This window comes from Belonocnema kinseyi, chromosome 4 (assembly GCF_010883055.1).
Source record: "Belonocnema kinseyi isolate 2016_QV_RU_SX_M_011 chromosome 4, B_treatae_v1, whole genome shotgun sequence".
Classification (NCBI taxonomy): Eukaryota; Metazoa; Arthropoda; class Insecta; order Hymenoptera; family Cynipidae; genus Belonocnema; species Belonocnema kinseyi.
In genome coordinates, this window is record NC_046660.1 from 10,652,844 (window position 1) to 10,670,727 (window position 17,884).

Sequence of the window (17,884 nt, forward strand, 5' to 3'; positions counted from 1 at the left end):
AATGTATATTTGTAAATTATACAACAAAATTCAACAATTTCACTCACAAATTAAACATTTTTCAAATAGAAAAATTAAAATCGTAACGTTCAAAGTGTAAAGCCTCATCAAAATTTTAACGATTCCAGGCTTTCTGTGGCAAAAAATTCCGTTAAAAATTTTTTAAGATTCTTGAGAAAATTAAAAAAATATATATTTTTGAATATTTCAAAAGTGCAAGAAAAAATCTAAAAGATTTTAAAGCAATTTTTTTATTTTATAGTATTTAACAAAATATTATGAAAAATTCGAGTTTTTTTTTTAAAAGATGTATAAGACTTTTAGAAGTTGAGAAAGAATCAAGAAATATTTGATACATTTTTGAAAATGTTTCCCAGTTTTCAAATATTTCAGATCTATTTAAACCGTCTTAAATTCCTGAAAATATTTTTAACTGACTTGAATTATTCTCTAAAATTTTAGAAAAATGACATTAAAAATCTTTAAAATTTTCCCAAACATTTTAAGAATATTTTTTTTTAATTTCTTGAAATCTTTGAAAATATAAATTTCGAAAAATGTTTTAAAGTTTAATATTCATTTGGAATGTCTTCTATTCTACTAAATAATTCTTGAATTTACTAGATTTGTTATTATTTTTTATTTCGTCATCTTATGAAATTGTAACATTTTGCTTTAAAATCTTGTAAACTCTTTCTCGAAATTTTGAGAAATCGTTTGATATGATCAAAAACCTTTTTTAATTTTCTCTTAACGTTTATTTTTCAAAATACAAAATTATTTAAATCTCACAAGAATATAAGGAAAATTCTTTTTTTTTATCAGACCCTCTCTCATCTCTAAAAAATGTATTCTGCTAAATTAAAAAAATTTAAATACTTTTTTGATAATTTTTTAAACCTTTTTAAATAATTTCTCACTTTCATAAATTGTAGAGTTCAAAGATTGAAATTCAGTTTCAAAAATATAAATCCATATTATAATTTTCAATGCTCTAAATTGAAAAATCAAAGAATACATTCAAACTTGAACGATTACATATTTTTAAACAGAAGAATTTTTACATTGGAAGTTGAATTATTTTAATTTTAAATAGTTTAGATATCCTTCAAAAGCTTTAAAATTGTCTTTAAAAGTCGTGAAAAATCTAAATGTTATTTCAATTTTTTTCATTACTTTTAATTATCAGAAAAAATATCTATTAAAATTATTGGAATTTCAAATAATTTTTCAAACCAAAAAATCATTTTTTGAAGTATTTCATAATTCTTAAAAGCTTTTCTTTTTTTTCTAAAATTCCACAAAAATCGATCTTTTTGCCATTTTGAATGCTCTAAATTTAAGAATAAATCAATGCATTTAAAAATGATATAATTTTAAGCAATTTTAAGTCGGAAACATAAAGAATTGAAAAATTAAATTTTTTTATAAGCTGAACACTTCTTAAATTAAAAGTTAAATTATTATAATTTTAAATAGTTCCAAAAATCCTTAAAATGGTTCAAGATTTTATTTCAAAATCTTGAAACATTAACATGTTATTTAATATTTCTTCAAATTTAAAATTACGTTTTAATTTTATTGTTCGAAACATTAATCCTTTTTTTAAAAAAGGAAGTGTTTGGTTGACAATTAATGTGCTTTTTCAACTATTTGCTTAGAAATTAAAATACTTCTTTGAAAATCTAACTATTGTGTTGGAAATGTTTTTTTCCTGGCCAATTCATCATTCTTGATATAAAATACACTTTCTTGTTGAAAATTCTACTTTTCAGATTAAAAAGTCAACTGTTTTCTAAAACATTCAACTTTTTAGCTTGAAAAACTCTACAATTTAGTAGAAAATTTAACTTTTTGGTTCAAAATTCAACTACTGTGATAGAAAATTAAATCATCAGGTTAAAAATTTAGTTGAAAATTAAATTATTTGAAATTTCACTATTGTATTGTGAATTCTTCTTTCTTTATTGAAAATTAAATTTCTTGTTGAAAATTCAACTTTTCAGTTTAAAAAGTCAATTTTTTTCTTTTAAATCAACTTCTTAGCTTGCAAAAATCTACAATGTGGTAGGACACTAAAGAAAATTAAGTTTTTTTGTTGACAATTATTATTTTTTGGTTCAAAATTCAACTACTGTTATATAAAATTAAACAATTAGGTTAAAAACTAAACTATTTATTTGAAAACTGAACTATTTTGTTGGAAATTCGTTTTTGTGATGTAAAATTAATTTTTTTTGTCTCAAAATGTAGCTGCAAAATGTAGAAAATTCGTCTTTTTAGCTTTAAAATAAATATTTTTTGTTGAAAATTCAACTATTCTGCTAGAAAAATGAACTGTTTGATTAAAACCTAAACCATTTGAAAATTTAACTATTGTGTTGGAAATTCGTTTTTTTTTCTTGTTGATAAATTAATTTTTTATCCAAAATTTAACTATTCCATTTTGTGCTGAAAATATATCCAGGCCTCACAGTCCCTAAGTGATAAAATATAGTGACCAAAGGGTACTTTTTTGTTTCTTAAAGGGGGAAAAAAATTCTGGATAAATTCAGAAGATTTAAAAACAATTCAAGTTACATTCAAAAGAATTCGATTGATTTCCGTAAAATCGGAATTAATTTAGAGGAATTTAAGGGAAACGAGAAGAATTCGATGAAGTTTATGAAAAGAGAAGGAAATTTTTAAAAAAATCGAAAAATATGGAACAATTTCATGGAATTCAATCATTTAAAATGAGCTTAGAAAAATTTAAAGGTATTTGATGAAATGCCTGAGAAATCAAGATGAGTATAAGAGACTGCAAGATGAATTTAACAGAAAATTTTTAAATTGAAAAAAATCCATTAAATTAAGTAGAATTTAGTAAGTTTATAAGAATTGAAGTGAATTAAAATAATTCAAAGAAATTGCAAAGAATTTTAAAAAGAATTTGAAAATCTGACTAATTTCTAACCAAAAGGGTGACTGATGAAAACAAAACAATTAAAAAGAATTTATTGAAAAAGAAACTGAATAAACCCATTTATTTTCGTAAACTTTTAGCGAATTTAGAAGAATTTAAGGGAAATGAGAAGAATTCGATGAATTTTATTATTTTTTTTTAAATGAGACTGAATTTAAAAAACAATCATGTGAATTCAAAATAATTTGAGAATATCACAAATTAAAACAAAAACCTATTAAATTAAGTAAAATTTGTTTGAATTTAGAAGAATCAAGGTAAATTAGAAAAAATTCAAGGAAATTCCAAAGATTTTAAAAGAATTCGGGGTGAATATCAAGAAAAAAATTTTAATCACTTCAAACGTTTGAAAACCCTACAAATTTCTAACCAAAAAATGACTAATGTCTAATTTCAGTAAAATTTTAGTGAATTTAGAATAATTTAAGGGAAATGAGAAGAATTCGATGAATTTCATATATAAAAAATGAAGCTGAATTTAAACAGAAATCAAGTGAATTGAAAATATTAAAAAAAAATTATTTTTTTTAAATCTGTTGAATTAAGTAAAATTGAGTGAATTTAGAAGAATTAAAGTGAATTAGAAAAAATTCAAGGGAATTCCAAAGGATTAAAAAGAATTCAGGGTGAATTTCAAAACAAAATTTGAAATCACTTCAAATTTTTGAAAACCCTACAATAATTTCTAACCAAAAAAGTGCTTAACGATTTATTTGATTAAAAAATAAATGAATTTAGAATAATTTACAGGAAATGAGAAGAGTTCGATGAATTTCATATAAAAAATGAGGCTGATTTTAAACAGCAATCAAGCGAAATGAAAAGAATAAAAAAATTAAAACAAACATCTATTGAATCAAGTAAGATTGAGTGAATTTAGAAGAATTAAAGTGAACTAGAAAAAAAATCAAAGGAATTCCAAAGAATTCAGGGTGAATTTCAAGAAAAAATTTTTAATCACTTCAAATTTTTGAAACCCCTACTAATTTCTACTAAAAAAAAGTGATTAATGAATTATTTCAGTAAACTGTGAGTGAATTTAGAAGAATTTAAGGGGAATGAGAAGAATTCGATGAATTTTATAAATAGTGAAGCTCAATTTAAACAGCTATCAAATAAATTTAAAATACTTAAAAAAAATAAAAATCGATTGAATTGAGTAAAATTTATTTGAATTTTGAAGAATTAAGGTGAATTAGAAAAAATGCAAGGGAATTCCAAAGAATTAAAAATAACCCTGCTAAATTCTAACCAAAAAAGTGAGTAATGACTTATTTCAGTAAAATTTGATTGAATTTAGAATGATTTAAGGAAAATAAGAATAATTCGATGAATTTCAAAAAAAAAAAAAAAAAAAAAAAAAAAAAAAAAAAAAATGAAACTCAATTTAAACAGCAATCAAGTGAATTGAAAACAATTAAAAAATATGAGAAAATTCTTTGAATTCAGTAAGTTTGAAATGAGTTCCGAATAAAATTCCCAAAAATATTTGGGAATATCTTTGTAATTTGTTAAGGAAACTGAAATATTTTAAATCCCTTGAAATATTTTGAAATCTCATTAATTTTGTTTAAAAACCAATGATATAAAAAAAATTGCGATTAAAAAAAAATCCATTGAAATAAGTAAAATTCAGTAAATTTACTTTTATTTATTTTATTTTTTGTTTATTTTTATTTTATGATATTTCCTGAAATCCTGGAAAATATTTTAAAATACATTGCGAGCTAAAAAGTGATTTTTTTTTCTTCAAAATTGAACAATTCCATTTTTGGATGAATGATTACCTTCTTTAATAGAAAATTAAAAAATTTCGTGTCAAATACATCTTTCTTAATGGAAAATTAACTTTCTCGTTGAAAATTAGTCTATTTGGATAAAGAATTAATATTGTGTTTTGAAAATTCACCTAGTTGGTTGAGGATTCAATTAATTTCTTAAAAATTAGCCTTCTTTTAATTTAAACGAATTGATCATTCGTTTTTTGTTGCTGAAAATTAGTTTTTTAAAACTCAAAATGTAACTATTTCATTGCTGGTTGTAAAAAACTGTAATTTTTGGACGAAAATTCAAATATCTTGTTGAAAATGAGTGCTTCTGGATTGAGAAACTTATCTTTTATGGTAAAAAAAAAAAGTGATCTATTTGGATTAATTTTTATTTTAATGTGGTACTCACAACTGGTGCTCCAACAGCCATTGGTGCCACAACAGCTGGAGGAGGAATGACGACAGGTTGTCCAGGAATGGGTTGAATGATGGCTGGCGGCCGTGTCAAAGTTTGTGGAATGGCAATACCAGGTGGTGGAATTATGGGAGCAACCGTTGCTACCGTTGGTGGCGCCATTATTGCAGTTGGTGCTAACGTAGTAGGGCGAACGATACCTGGAAGAGCTGGAAAACATTTTTTCATTAAAAAAAAACACAAAAAAAAAACACTAGAAAACAAGACAATTTCAGAGAAATTTCACATATTTCAAAAATTTTGCAAAGATTTAAAAATGCAAAGATTTAAAGATTTCAGAAAAATTCCACAAAGATATCCAGAAAATTGAATAAAGATTTTAAAAGATTTCAGAAGATTAAAAAATGTTAAAAAAGATTTTGAAGATTTCAAAATATTCCATAATATTGTACCAAGATTTCAAGAATATCACAAATATTCAAAACACTGTAGTTTGTAGAAACAATAATTTGAAAAAAAAAAGATTTTAAGGTTTTTGTTGAAATTTTGTCAACTGTTAAGAAGAAAATTAATCTTTTTGACTTGAAAATTCAACAATTTCGTTGATTCTTTTAATTCCATGTTCAGATTAAAACTTTATAATCTGTTTTCAATTTTAAAATAATTTTAAATCCTATGTTTAAATATTGTTTCGGTCTAAAATATTTTATTTTTAACCCATTGCAAATTGAAATTTCGTATTAAAAACGTAAATTTATGCAATATTTAGCCATATTGAACTGTTTATTAAAAATGAACAATTTGTAAATTAAATAGAATAGCCTTAAAATTTCAGAGTGCTAAATTTAAACTTTTAATTTGCAAGTGAACTTTTTTAATTTAGATGTATCAATGGAACAATGATTGCTTTGAAACTAAATATATATAATTTTCCAAATTTAAAAATGTATTGATTCATTCTTTAATTTAGAGCATTGATTTTGTTTGAAAATGCCTGTATATTTTTGCAAGTTACTATTTGTTAGCAGAAAAATCTTCTTGATTGAAAATTCACCATTTTGGGTTCAAATTTATTTTTTTGGTTGAAAATAATTTGTTTTTTTAATATCGAAAATTACTTTTTTTATCAGAAAATCTATTTTTGGTAAAAATTCATCTAATTTTTTTCTTAATTTGTCTTTTCTGGTAGGAAAGTGGTCTCATTAGTTGATACATCATCTTTTTGTATAAAACATCATTTGTTTGGTATAAAATTTATTTTATTTTTGGTCGAAAATTGATCCTTTTTAGCTTGCAAACTGTCTTTTTTTGTGTTGAAAATACATCACTTGGGTTGAAAATTTAGCTACTTGGTTAAAAATTAACTTTCTTGCTTGATTTTTATCATTTTAGCTAAATATTCGATTTTTTTTTTTTGAAAATTTAACTGAATAGTTGAAAATTAATCATTTTAGCTGAAAATGCATCTATTACATTTTTGCTTCAAAAAGTATCTTTTATATTTTTGAGTTGAAAATGCAACTATTTTGAAGGAACTCCGTCTTTTTTGTCTTGAAAATTCAACATTTGGCTATTTTTTCCTTATTGGCTGATTTATTTATTTTGTTAATTTTTGTTTAGAAAATTCATCTGGTTTGGTTAATATTTTGATTATTTTGGGGAAAATTCGTTTCATGTTTGGCTAAAAAATAAATTTTTGAAGTGATAATTAAACTAATTCATTTTTTATTAAAAACTCATCTTTTTTGGTTGAAGAGTCGATTAAGTTGAACCACTATGTAAAAAGATTCTTTTTTATAAAGGATTCGCAATTATAGTTGATAATTTAAATATTTGCGTTTAAGTGAACTTTCATGTTAAAAATCCTACTTTTTTGAGGTCAATTCAACCATAATTGTAAAAAAATCGTCTTTTTGATTTTTAAATTAAATATTTTAGTTGAAAATTCATGTATTTTGTTCAAAATTCGTCTGTTTTGGTAGCACGTTAATTTTCTTGGCTGAATATTAATTATTTTCGTTGAAAATTAAAAAATTTTATTAAAAATTTATTGTTTTTTGTTTGTGAAAAATTATTATTTTTGAAACTGAAAATTTAATTATTCTATTTGTGATAAAAATGTATCCTTTATATTTGATAACTTAGAAATTAGTTTTGTTTTATAGACAATTAATCTTAGCATACTTTTTATCCGAGAATGTATTGATGTATTTTTTATTCATGTATTTTTATTAAAAGTCGTATTTTGGATAGAAAATTATTCTTGTTTACTCTTTTCTAAAAACATTTGGCTTTTTAGCTTAAAAACTTTACTCTTTTGTTGAAAATTCATCTTTTATTGTAGAAGAATAATCTTTCTTGGTTGGTAATGATCTTTTCAAATAAAAATTCAATTTTCTTCTAAAAAATAGATCTTTTTAGCTTTAAAATTCAAATATTTGATTGAATTTCAATGTTTTTTGTTTGAAAATGCATCTTGGTATGCTGAAAATACAACTATTTGGGTAGAAAATTAATCTTGTTTGTTGAAAATTAAACTATTTCGTTAAAAAAATCAATTATTTAGTAGAAAATTCATATATTTGTTAAAAAGTCGTCTTTTTCGGTAGACAACCATTCTTGTTTGTTGAAAGGTCTACTTTTTAGTTGAAAATTCAATTATCTTGTTAAAAGTTCAGCTTTCTTGATTGAAAATGATCTTTTTGTTAAAAATTCATTTTTTCCGATTTAAAAGTCGACTGTTTTCTAAAAAATTCAAATTTTTAGCTCAAAAAATTTACTCTTTTGTTGATAATTCATCATTCAAGATAGAGAAGTCACCTTTTTTCGTTGAAAATGAACTTTTCTGATGAAAAATTCAACTGTCCTCTAAACAATTCATCTTTTTGTCTTGAAAATTCAAATATCTATTTGAATTTTAATCCTTTCTGTATGAGGATTGGATCATTTGATTGAAAATGCATCTTTGTATTCTGAGAATTCAACTATTTGATCAGAAATTTAATTATTCTGTTAAAGTCATTATTATTTGTGGAAACTTGTATTATGTTGTTAAAATTTCATAATTTTGGGTTTAAAATAGATTTTTTAATGGTAGAAGAGTAATTATTCATGGTTAAAAATTTAACTTTTGGTCGAAAAGTATCTCTTTTGTTAAAAATTCAACTGTTTTCGAAAAAATTCATCGTCTTGGCTGGAAAATTTTACCATTTGGTTAAAAACCTTGTCTATTTTACTGAAAAGTTGATCTATTTGGTTGTTAAGGTTGCATTTTTTGTTATGCTTGAAAATTCGTCTTTTTATTTTGAAAATGAATATTTATTGGTAGAAAATTCAACTTTTTGGTTGTAAATGCAATATGTTTCGGCTATATCTTAGGAATTTAAAGTATTTCGTATTAAATTCAATAGGCTATCTAAATTAATTCTATTTATAAAAAATTTATAAATATAAAATTCGTCTTTAGCCGATTGTACAAATGAATCTTTTCAAATTCACTCACATATTTCAAGTTAAAAGCTATTGAAATTTTTTTAAATACCCTGAACATGAATTGTAGACTTCAAGGATTCAAATTCAGTTCCAAAAATATAAATCGACGTTATCATTTTCAATGCTCTAAATTGAAGAATCAATCAATTCAATTAAAAATGTTCAAAATTATACTATTTTAAGCAATTTTAAATTTCAGTTCCAGCTAAGAATTGGTTAAAAATTGAAAACTTGCTGTTTAAATCTGAAATTTTAATTCTTTTCAGAAAAATGCCTGTTCAAATCCAAAATTTTAATTTATGTTTGAAAAATGAAATTATCCATTGAGAATTGTTATTCTCCTGGATAAATTCTAATTCCAGCTCAAAATTAGTTAAAAATTAAACCTTTTCAGTTCAAATCCAGAATTGTAATTCGGTAAGAAAATTCTTTATTTCCACTCAGAAATAAAATTCTTTTTAAAAAATATCTGTTCCAATTCATAATTTTAATTTTGTCTCGAAAATATTCCGTCTCAACTTAGAATTGGAATTCATTCTTTAAAAAACATGCCTTTTCCCGCTCGGAATTCATTTAAATTTTTTAATTCCCTGTTCCAAGACAAATTATAATTCCTTTGGATAAGTAACAGTTTCAAATCAGAATTGGTTAAAATTTTAAAATTCCCTGCTTCAACTCGCAACTAAAATTCTTTGGAAAAAGTTCCTTTTCCAATTCCAAATTTTGTTCCTTTTCGAAAATTTCCAGTACTAGCTCGAAATTTGTTAAAATTTGAAAATTCCCGTTTCCAAGTCAGAATTATTATTATTCTGGATAAATTCCAGTTCCAACTATAAATTCCCTGCTTCAACTCAAAATTAGAATTCTTTGTAGAAAGTTCCTTTTCCAATTCCGAATTTTATTCCTTTTCGAAAATTTCCAGTTCTAGCTCGAAATCAACAAAATAAATAAATTTTAAACAAGTGTTGAATTTTTAAATAAAAAAAAAGACATTTTTTCAACTAAAAAGGGCAAATTTTCAACCGAATAGATGGATTTTGAACTGAAAAAGATTTATTTTCAATCAAAATGTAATAGTAGAATTTTAAACGAAAAAGATGAATTTTCAAATGAAATGTTAAATCTTCAACTAGAATAGTTAATTTGTTCACTGATTTTCAACAATATAGTTCAAGTGAAAAAAATAATTTTCGGTTAAGGAAAAAACGATTTTTTAACAAAATATCACAGTTTTCAAGCAAAGAGATCAATTTCCATTTAACATGATGAAATTTCAATAAAAATCATTTTTATCAAAAGTGTTTAACATTTAACCTATTAATTTAATTTGCATTAAAAAAAAAGGATTCTGAACACAAAAAATGCAGTAGTTTATATTTCAATAAAAAATTTTTAATTTTTAACCAAAAACATTTTAATTCAACTAAAAAAGAGGTATCTTCAACATGAGTTGTCTCTTTAACAAAATACTGGAATTTTCAACAAAATAATTGAATTTTTAACATAATAGTTAAATATTCAACCTGAAAAGACAAATTACCTACGAAAAAGTGTCATAGTTTATATTTTAATAAAAAAAGAATGAAATTTATACAACAAAAGAAAAGAATTTTAAAACCACAAAAAGACGAATTTACAAAAAATAAAAATTTTGTTTCTCAACAAATAAATCAAAGTTTAAATTATTGAACCTTCAAACCAGAAGACAAATTTTCTTTACAAAAATTCAATTTTTCAACCAAAAATGTGACTGTTCAAAAAAACTTATTTTTCGTCGAAACTGTTATATTTTTACGCAAAAAAAACGTGATTTTTTAACTAAAAAATATCAATCTTAAAAAAATGGAAGTTACATTTTCTGTTAAAAAATGAATTCTATACCCAAAAAAAAAAGAAATATTTTCCACTAAACAGTTAAAATTTTACAATGTAGTTTAACTTTGACCCAAGTATTTTTAATTTTAAATTAAAAAAATTAAATTAAAAATAATCGAATTTTCTGTTGATAAAGATTTTAGTCGAGTTTTCACGATCAAACTATGAATTTTTTACAAAGAAATCATTTTCTACTACAGAAATAATTTGCTACTAAAAAAATTAAATTTTCAATCCAAAAAGACGAATTTTTAACCAAAAAGGATGACTTTTTCAAAAAACTTTTCAATTCTCCACCAAATAGTTGCATTTTTATCAAAAAAATATTCCAGTTAACTCAGCAACACCAAAAATTGAATTTTTGTAACAAAAAAATAAGCTTCTACGAAAAAATTGAATTTTCATAAAAAAAAAAAAAAAAAAAAAACTAATTTTTTTCAACGCCAAAATATAAATTTTAAACAAAAAGTCAATTTTGTACGAATAGTTAAGTTTTCAGGAAAATAGTGTAATAGCTTAATTTCTAACCAAACAGTTGCATTTTTATCAAAAAAAGATTTAATTTCTGCTAAAAGAGGTAAACTTTAAAATAAAAAAGACTAACTTCAAAAAAGAGTGGAATTTTCAATCGAAAAGATAATGAAAAAAATCAGTTTTCTATTGGGAATGGTTAGATTGCGATACATCACCTGGTGACAGAAATCTGAACTAGAAAGAATAAGTATAATTTTAAAGATAATTTAAAAATTTTTTTTTTAATATTTTAAACTTAAATGCACTTCTTTTGAAGCAAAAATGAACTCAAAGTAAATTTTCGTTAATTTATACTTGAAATATTTACTGTTTAAAAACTGATCTGAAAATTAGGTTAGAAAAATTATTTAAATTCCAATCGCAGGGTGGCCGTTGGGCCGGGAAATCGAGAATCTTATTAGACTGGGAAATGACAGTAAATTTATTTTTTGACTGGCAATTTGACAAATTTATAGACAAAAATCTTCCACTTTAACAAATTTTCAATTTTAGATTTTAATTGTTAGGTGTACATTTTATTTTTAAGAATTTTAAAATGCAGTTTTAAAGCCTTAAGGCATTGAAAAATAGAAACGTTTGAAATCGAAGATTTTGGATAAAAAACATTTTTAGTTGATCAACTGTGAATAACAATTAATAATGATTTTTCAAATTGAAATGATCTTTAAGATTTAAAAAGTGAATAATAATTAATTTTACAAGACTATTCGAAATCAGAATTTCCAGTTTCTAACGTTAAAAATTATGGAAACGATTTCAATTGGAACGTCTTATTAGTTAAACAAATGTAAATGCCCGATTAAAACTTTATAAACTATTTTCAATTTAAAAATAAGATCAAAATAATATGTATATTCATAATTAAAAGCTTTTATTACATTTCACATATTATTTATGTCTAAAATATTCCATTTTTAAATAATTCAATTAAAAAAATTTTAATTAAGAGAAATAAGAATGATTTAATATTGAGAAATATCTGTTTATTCAAAATCAGTAATTGTAGTTAAATATTAAAAACTAAGTTTTGAACTTTACATTTTAATTGTTCAATTAAAAAAAAAATTTATTTGGAAGTCAAATTTTTGAACTTCGATGTATAAATAAAAATTGAATACATATTGTTCTTTTGAAAAATCAAGGAAGTTGCACAAATATTTAGTAGTTTAAAAAAAAAATCAATTTAAAATTTGAAATAATTTAAACAAAATGTCTATGCAAATTGAAAATGATTTTTATTTTGAAAGCATAATTTTGAGTGATTATTCAAAAAGATTCATAAAGATTTACAAAATTATCAAAAATGAATGTGGAAGATTTTAAGGAAATATGTTTAATTTTTTTAACCATTTAAAATATAAATTATTTAACTTTTAATTTAAGAAGTGTTCAGTTTATAAAAAAAATGTAATCATTCAATTTTTAATGCTTCTGGCTTAAAAGTGTTTTCAATGATATAATTTTTTAATTATTTAAATTCATTGATTGATTCTTCAAGTTAGACTTTAGAGCATTGAAAATATTAACGTGGATTTGTATTTTTAGAACTGAATCTGAATCTTTGAACTCTAAAATTTATAAAAGTTAAAAAATTTATTTTGTAGTTTAATTGCATTTAGTTAAAAATTGTTCAGTTTAAAAGTATTATTAGCTTCCATTTTATACGTGTAAATTATTGAGCATTTGAATCAGATTCAAACACAAAATTATTGATTTAAGAAACTTTTAAACTCCAATTTTAAAAGTTATAAATTCAAGAGTTCCACTTTGAGTGCTTTCATTTGCAGCTCAGTTTTTATTCATTCAAATGGAAAAATTGTTAGCTTTAGGGTTCGATTTTTTAAATTTAATTGACCATGAAAAACGTTTGCAAAGCAGGAAAACCCCGGGAAATGACCAGGATTTTTTTCTTGGATTAAAACGGTCACCCTAAATCGCCTATTATTCGTTTTCTGCGCACAATCTGAATAAAAATGGTCGCTACATACATTAATCACAGTTTATTTAAACTTAAATTCATTGAAACTTACACGAAATAGTGAAATAATTGTTTTTTTTTAAACCTATTTGACAAACCTGTATTTTTGTCATAGTATAAGATGGAAATTCTATCCAAAACTATTTATTTTTGATGAAGATTTGTTTTTAGTATTTAATTATTGTTTTATACTACACAAAACTTTTGTAAAAACACTTTTATGCCAAAATTAATTTACATCTTTAAGATTGCACCTACTCTTTCTAGTTTCAGTTTTCGACACCAGGTGGCGAAATGGTAGACCAACATTCCGAATTAATTGGAGTTTGACTAAAATTAATTAATTTCGGCGAAATTAAGTAAAAAATCGTGATATAGCTTTGCTTTTAAGAAAGAAAAGTCATTTATTTTATTATTGTTGGCAATTTGGAAAATGTGCGATTAGGCAATCCCTCACGAAAAATTATAATTTGCCATAATTAAGGTTATAACCTCAATTGCCGTCGACTTATGTCATAATACTTTTCGATAATAAGTCATTTTAAGTAGTTTCATATCAAATCAAGTTATATCAAAGAGAATTTAAAAGATTTTAAAAGTAAGTGATCTTAGGATTTCTCAAGAGATTTTTAACGATTTCAAAAAATTTGAAAGGATTTTAAAAGAATGCAGAAAAATTGAACGATTTTCAAGGAATTTGAAAGATTTTTTTAAAGAATCCAAAAAAGTTTAAGGATTTGCAAGAGATTTGATCAAATTTTAAGGCACTTTAGGTGATTTCGAAGAATGCCAAGCGAGATACTGAAAAGTTATTTAAAAAGATTTTAATGAATTTGAAGAGATTTCAATTGATGTAATTTTTTATTATTTAAAGGAATTTAAGAAAATTCTAAGGATTTTAATTAACTGTACTCAATTTCGAAAATTTTAAAGAAGTCAAAGGAATTTAAAAAAAAATCGGAGGATCTAAAGGATTGTCAAACAAAAACTAAAGAATTTCTGAAATTCAAGTGATTTTAAGGAATTACTATAGAGACTTGACGGGATTTTAAGATTTTCTTTTAAAGAAATAATTTTAAAGGTATTTAAAAAGTTATTTAAAAAGATTTTAATAAATTTTAAGAGACTTCAATTTTTTTTAATTCAATGATTTAAGGATTTTCAAGAGATTTTAAGGATTTTAAGAGATTTTAATTAATTTTAGTCAATTTAAAAATTTTTTAAATTATTTCAAAGAAGTTGAAGGGAATTAAAAATAATTGGAAGACTAAAGGATTTCTAAGAAATCAAGTGATTTTCAAGAATTACTAGGGCCTTGGCGGAATCTTCAAGTTTCTTTTTAAAGGATTTAAAACTAATTGAAAAATAATTCAAAAAGGTTGAAGGATAACAAGTTATTTTGTAAGATTTTAAGACAGTTTTAGAGGCCTTAAAGAATTTCAAGGGAGTTTTTGAAAAGTTATTTAAATAGATTTTAATTAATTTGAAAAAGTTAAAAGATTTTAAGGATTTTTAAGAAATTTAAGAAAATGTAAAAGATTTTAAGAGATTTGAATTAATTTAAGTCAATTTCGAGAAACTTCGAATGATTTCAAATGATTGTAAAGAAGTTGAAGAGATTAAAAAAAAAAAATTGGAAGAGTTTAAGGATTATCAAGAAATCTTACAAGATTTCTAAGAGTTCAAGTGATTTTAAGGAATCACTACGGACTTGACGGGATTTTAAAGTTTAGTTTTAGAGGATTTAAAAATATTTCCATAAGTTTTAGTGACTTTAAAGAATGTTAAGCAATTAATTTAAAAGTTATTTGCAAAAATTCAAAGATTTTAAGGATTGTCAAGAGATTTAAAGGAATTTAAGAATATTTTGAAGATTTTACGAGATTAAATTAATTTTAGTCAATTTCGAGATACTTCGAAAGATTTGAAATGATTACAAAGAATTTAAAGGCATTTAAAAAAATAATCGGAGAAGTTTCAGGATTTTCAAGAAGTCTTATATGATTTCCAAGAAGGATCACAGTCTTTGATCATTTTTGTTTTCTCAAAGTGCAAGAATAATCTCTTGACATCTTTGAAAAATACACTTTAACGAAGTTCCAAAATTCAACAATTCTAACCGCCAACTATCCCAACAATGCAACCCTACCGCAAACACGGCACATTATATTTTATCTTAATAGATTGTCCAAATCGCACACTTCCACAATTCCTAACAATAATTAAAAAAATGTACTGTTCAGTCCACCAAGTGATATGGCCTTATAGATTTCGAAGTTACCGACCGAGTATGACGTAATGTTAGAATACTCAAATAAAATAAAATCTGAGGTTCTCATAAATTCTCAGAGAATTTATTTCTCGGTAATATTCTCATGCTAGTTAACGTTCTCACAGAAACACGGTGTGCCCACTCTAATGTATTTTGGGGGGGTACTTATAGATTGTGGCAAAATGTGAGATCAGCGCCACCTAGGGGATGTAGCAAGAACTATTGTATGACTTCTCTTTCTTAAATAAATACATGAATAATAATAACCAATTAAACAAACCAAAAGTTAAACAAAATAAAATCTATCATCGATAAAATGCAATAAAATGTTTAAGTCTGCTGCAATCGATCTATCATAGAAAGATTCCAACAGACTTTTAACATTTTATTGCATTTGATCGATGATCGATTTGATTTGGTTCCATTTGTAGTTTTTGTTAACGGTGAAAATCCATTGTGAATACCAAGTTCATCACGCAAAAAAAATATATAATTCTTGCAGCTACAGTGAACTTGAGCAGACGTCAGCAGACGATAGAACTTCTATCGTCTGCTCAAGTTTATTCTGAATTCACACGAGCGCCACCTAGGGGACGTAGCAATTACTTAAATCCGTTCAGCACTTTTCTATGGGAGTGGGCACACCGTGCACAGAACTGTACCCATAACCGGAAAAATTATCCACGTGAGAAGAAAGTGGCTTAAAAACTGAAAAATTCGTTTACTCACCTGGATTCAAAATAGGTGGCGTCGTGGCTCCAAGTTTGGTGAGTCCCAGGGCAACGGCATTGCTGGCAACAGCGTCCATCGCTTGAATTTTGGCAGTCGCTGCAGCAGCAGCAACGGCGGCGGCTGTTGGCATCATGCTTGTGCCACTTGGAGGTCCCATGAGTGCATTTGGCGGCGTGATGGCTCGGCCCACCCTCAAATACTGACCACCCAAGTCAAACAAATTCATCGAGGCGATGGCTTCGAGCGCCGACTGCATCGTCTCGTATTCGATGAAACCATAGCCCTTGTGTCGATGTGGCGAACTTCCCTGTGCCAGTTTGCAATAAGTGATTGGCCCGAAGGCTTCGAACACGGACTTGATGTCGTCCTCAGTCAAGTCTTGATGTATGGACGCAATGTAAATTCGATTGTAGTGCTTGCTCTCCTCAGTAATCTCGTCAATGACTGATTGTGCCTGTGGCATGTTTGATGGTCGACCTACCACCTGTTGAATTTACAAATATGCCATTTTTTCTCAACAAATAATTCAGGGCTGTGATAAAAATAATTTGAAATATTTAAGACTAGGACTGCAGGGAAGGGAGCTTCTGCATCCAGAGGATTGGAAGGTATCACCGAGGAATGTGCTTTTTTTCCCCTATAACACAAATTTACAGAACATTTTTTGTTGAGTTTCTGGGAGGAGAGATGGATAGGATTTATTTGCCTCGGAGGAAGCTTATCCAGTGAATTTTCCTTTTTTTTTTTTTTAAATAATTATTCGGTTAGAGATGACAAATGTATATAAATCAAAAGTTGATCAAATGAATCTTAAAACGTGTATTGTTGGTGTCTCAGAAACCACTTTTTTGACGAGAAATTTTTTTTGGCGGAAATTTAATTGTAGAACAACTGTTGATTTAAGCAATGTTTCAAGTTTAGATGGAAGGATTTTTCATAGAATATCGAAAGGACATTCGATGAAGTGACTCAGGACTGCCACAGCCTAAATTACTTGAAACAAGTGACTAAAATTGACTGATACTCTTTTGAATTCAAACAAATTTGATAAGATTTATAAAAATTTTCAGATAAATTTATAACAACCCCAAAAAATTTGAGTTATGTAAATTCCAAACAATTCAAATGAATTAGAAACAATTTAAATAACCCGAAAAATTTCATTGATTTTAATATACTCGAAAAGAATTTAGAATTCAAGTAAATATAAAAAAAAAAACATTCATTTGAGTAAAATAGGAATTCAAATTCGAGTGAATTTATAAGAATTTAAGCCAAATAGGAAGAATTTTAAAACAATTAAAAAGCATTAATAAGCTCATTGAATTCACAATTACACTTTCTATTTTCTAATTTAACAATATAGTAACTACCTTTTTCTAAAATTTCAAATTCTCTAAAATTTTGTTAATCAAATTGTTTTTTAATTTTCCGCTCATGTAAAAAATAACCTGTTCTAAGACAAAATTATAATTGATTACTGAAATTTCTAGTCCCAAACTCCATAGTATAAATTTACATAAATTCTCTGTCCCACAGTGAAAATTTTAATTCTTCACGGAAATTTCCTGACCTAAACTCAAAATTACATTTTTTTCGAAAATTTCCTGTTCAAAATCTGGACAATTGTAATACTTTAAGCTTTAAGTGAAGTATTCAAAATGTTTAGATTAGTCCTCTGATAATTTCCGCCGGTAGTTTAAATACAAAAGAATCAAAGTGAATTGGGAAAATTTCAACAACAAAAAAAAACCCACAAAATTCTATTGATTTCAGTGAAATTGGAATTAATTTAGAATTCAAGAAAGTTTGGTGAAATTGCTAAGAACCTCAGTGAATTAAATCAACAATT

At 24.9% G+C, this 17,884-nt stretch overlaps 1 protein-coding gene across 4 annotated transcripts in view; it reads right to left on the bottom strand.

Annotated features, from left to right (window-relative positions):
* Positions 1-17,884, bottom strand: part of LOC117170526 (poly(U)-binding-splicing factor half pint) — a 79,691-nt gene that overhangs the window by 11,785 nt on the left and 50,022 nt on the right. For all 4 annotated transcript variants that reach the window (XM_033357315.1, XM_033357316.1, XM_033357317.1 and 1 more), the window contains 2 exons: positions 16,030-16,516; positions 5,144-5,358 (listed from right to left, as the gene is read on the bottom strand). In XM_033357315.1, coding sequence (XP_033213206.1) covers positions 5,144-5,358; positions 16,030-16,516 — 702 coding nt within the window. The remainder of the gene's footprint in view (positions 1-5,143; positions 5,359-16,029; positions 16,517-17,884) is intronic.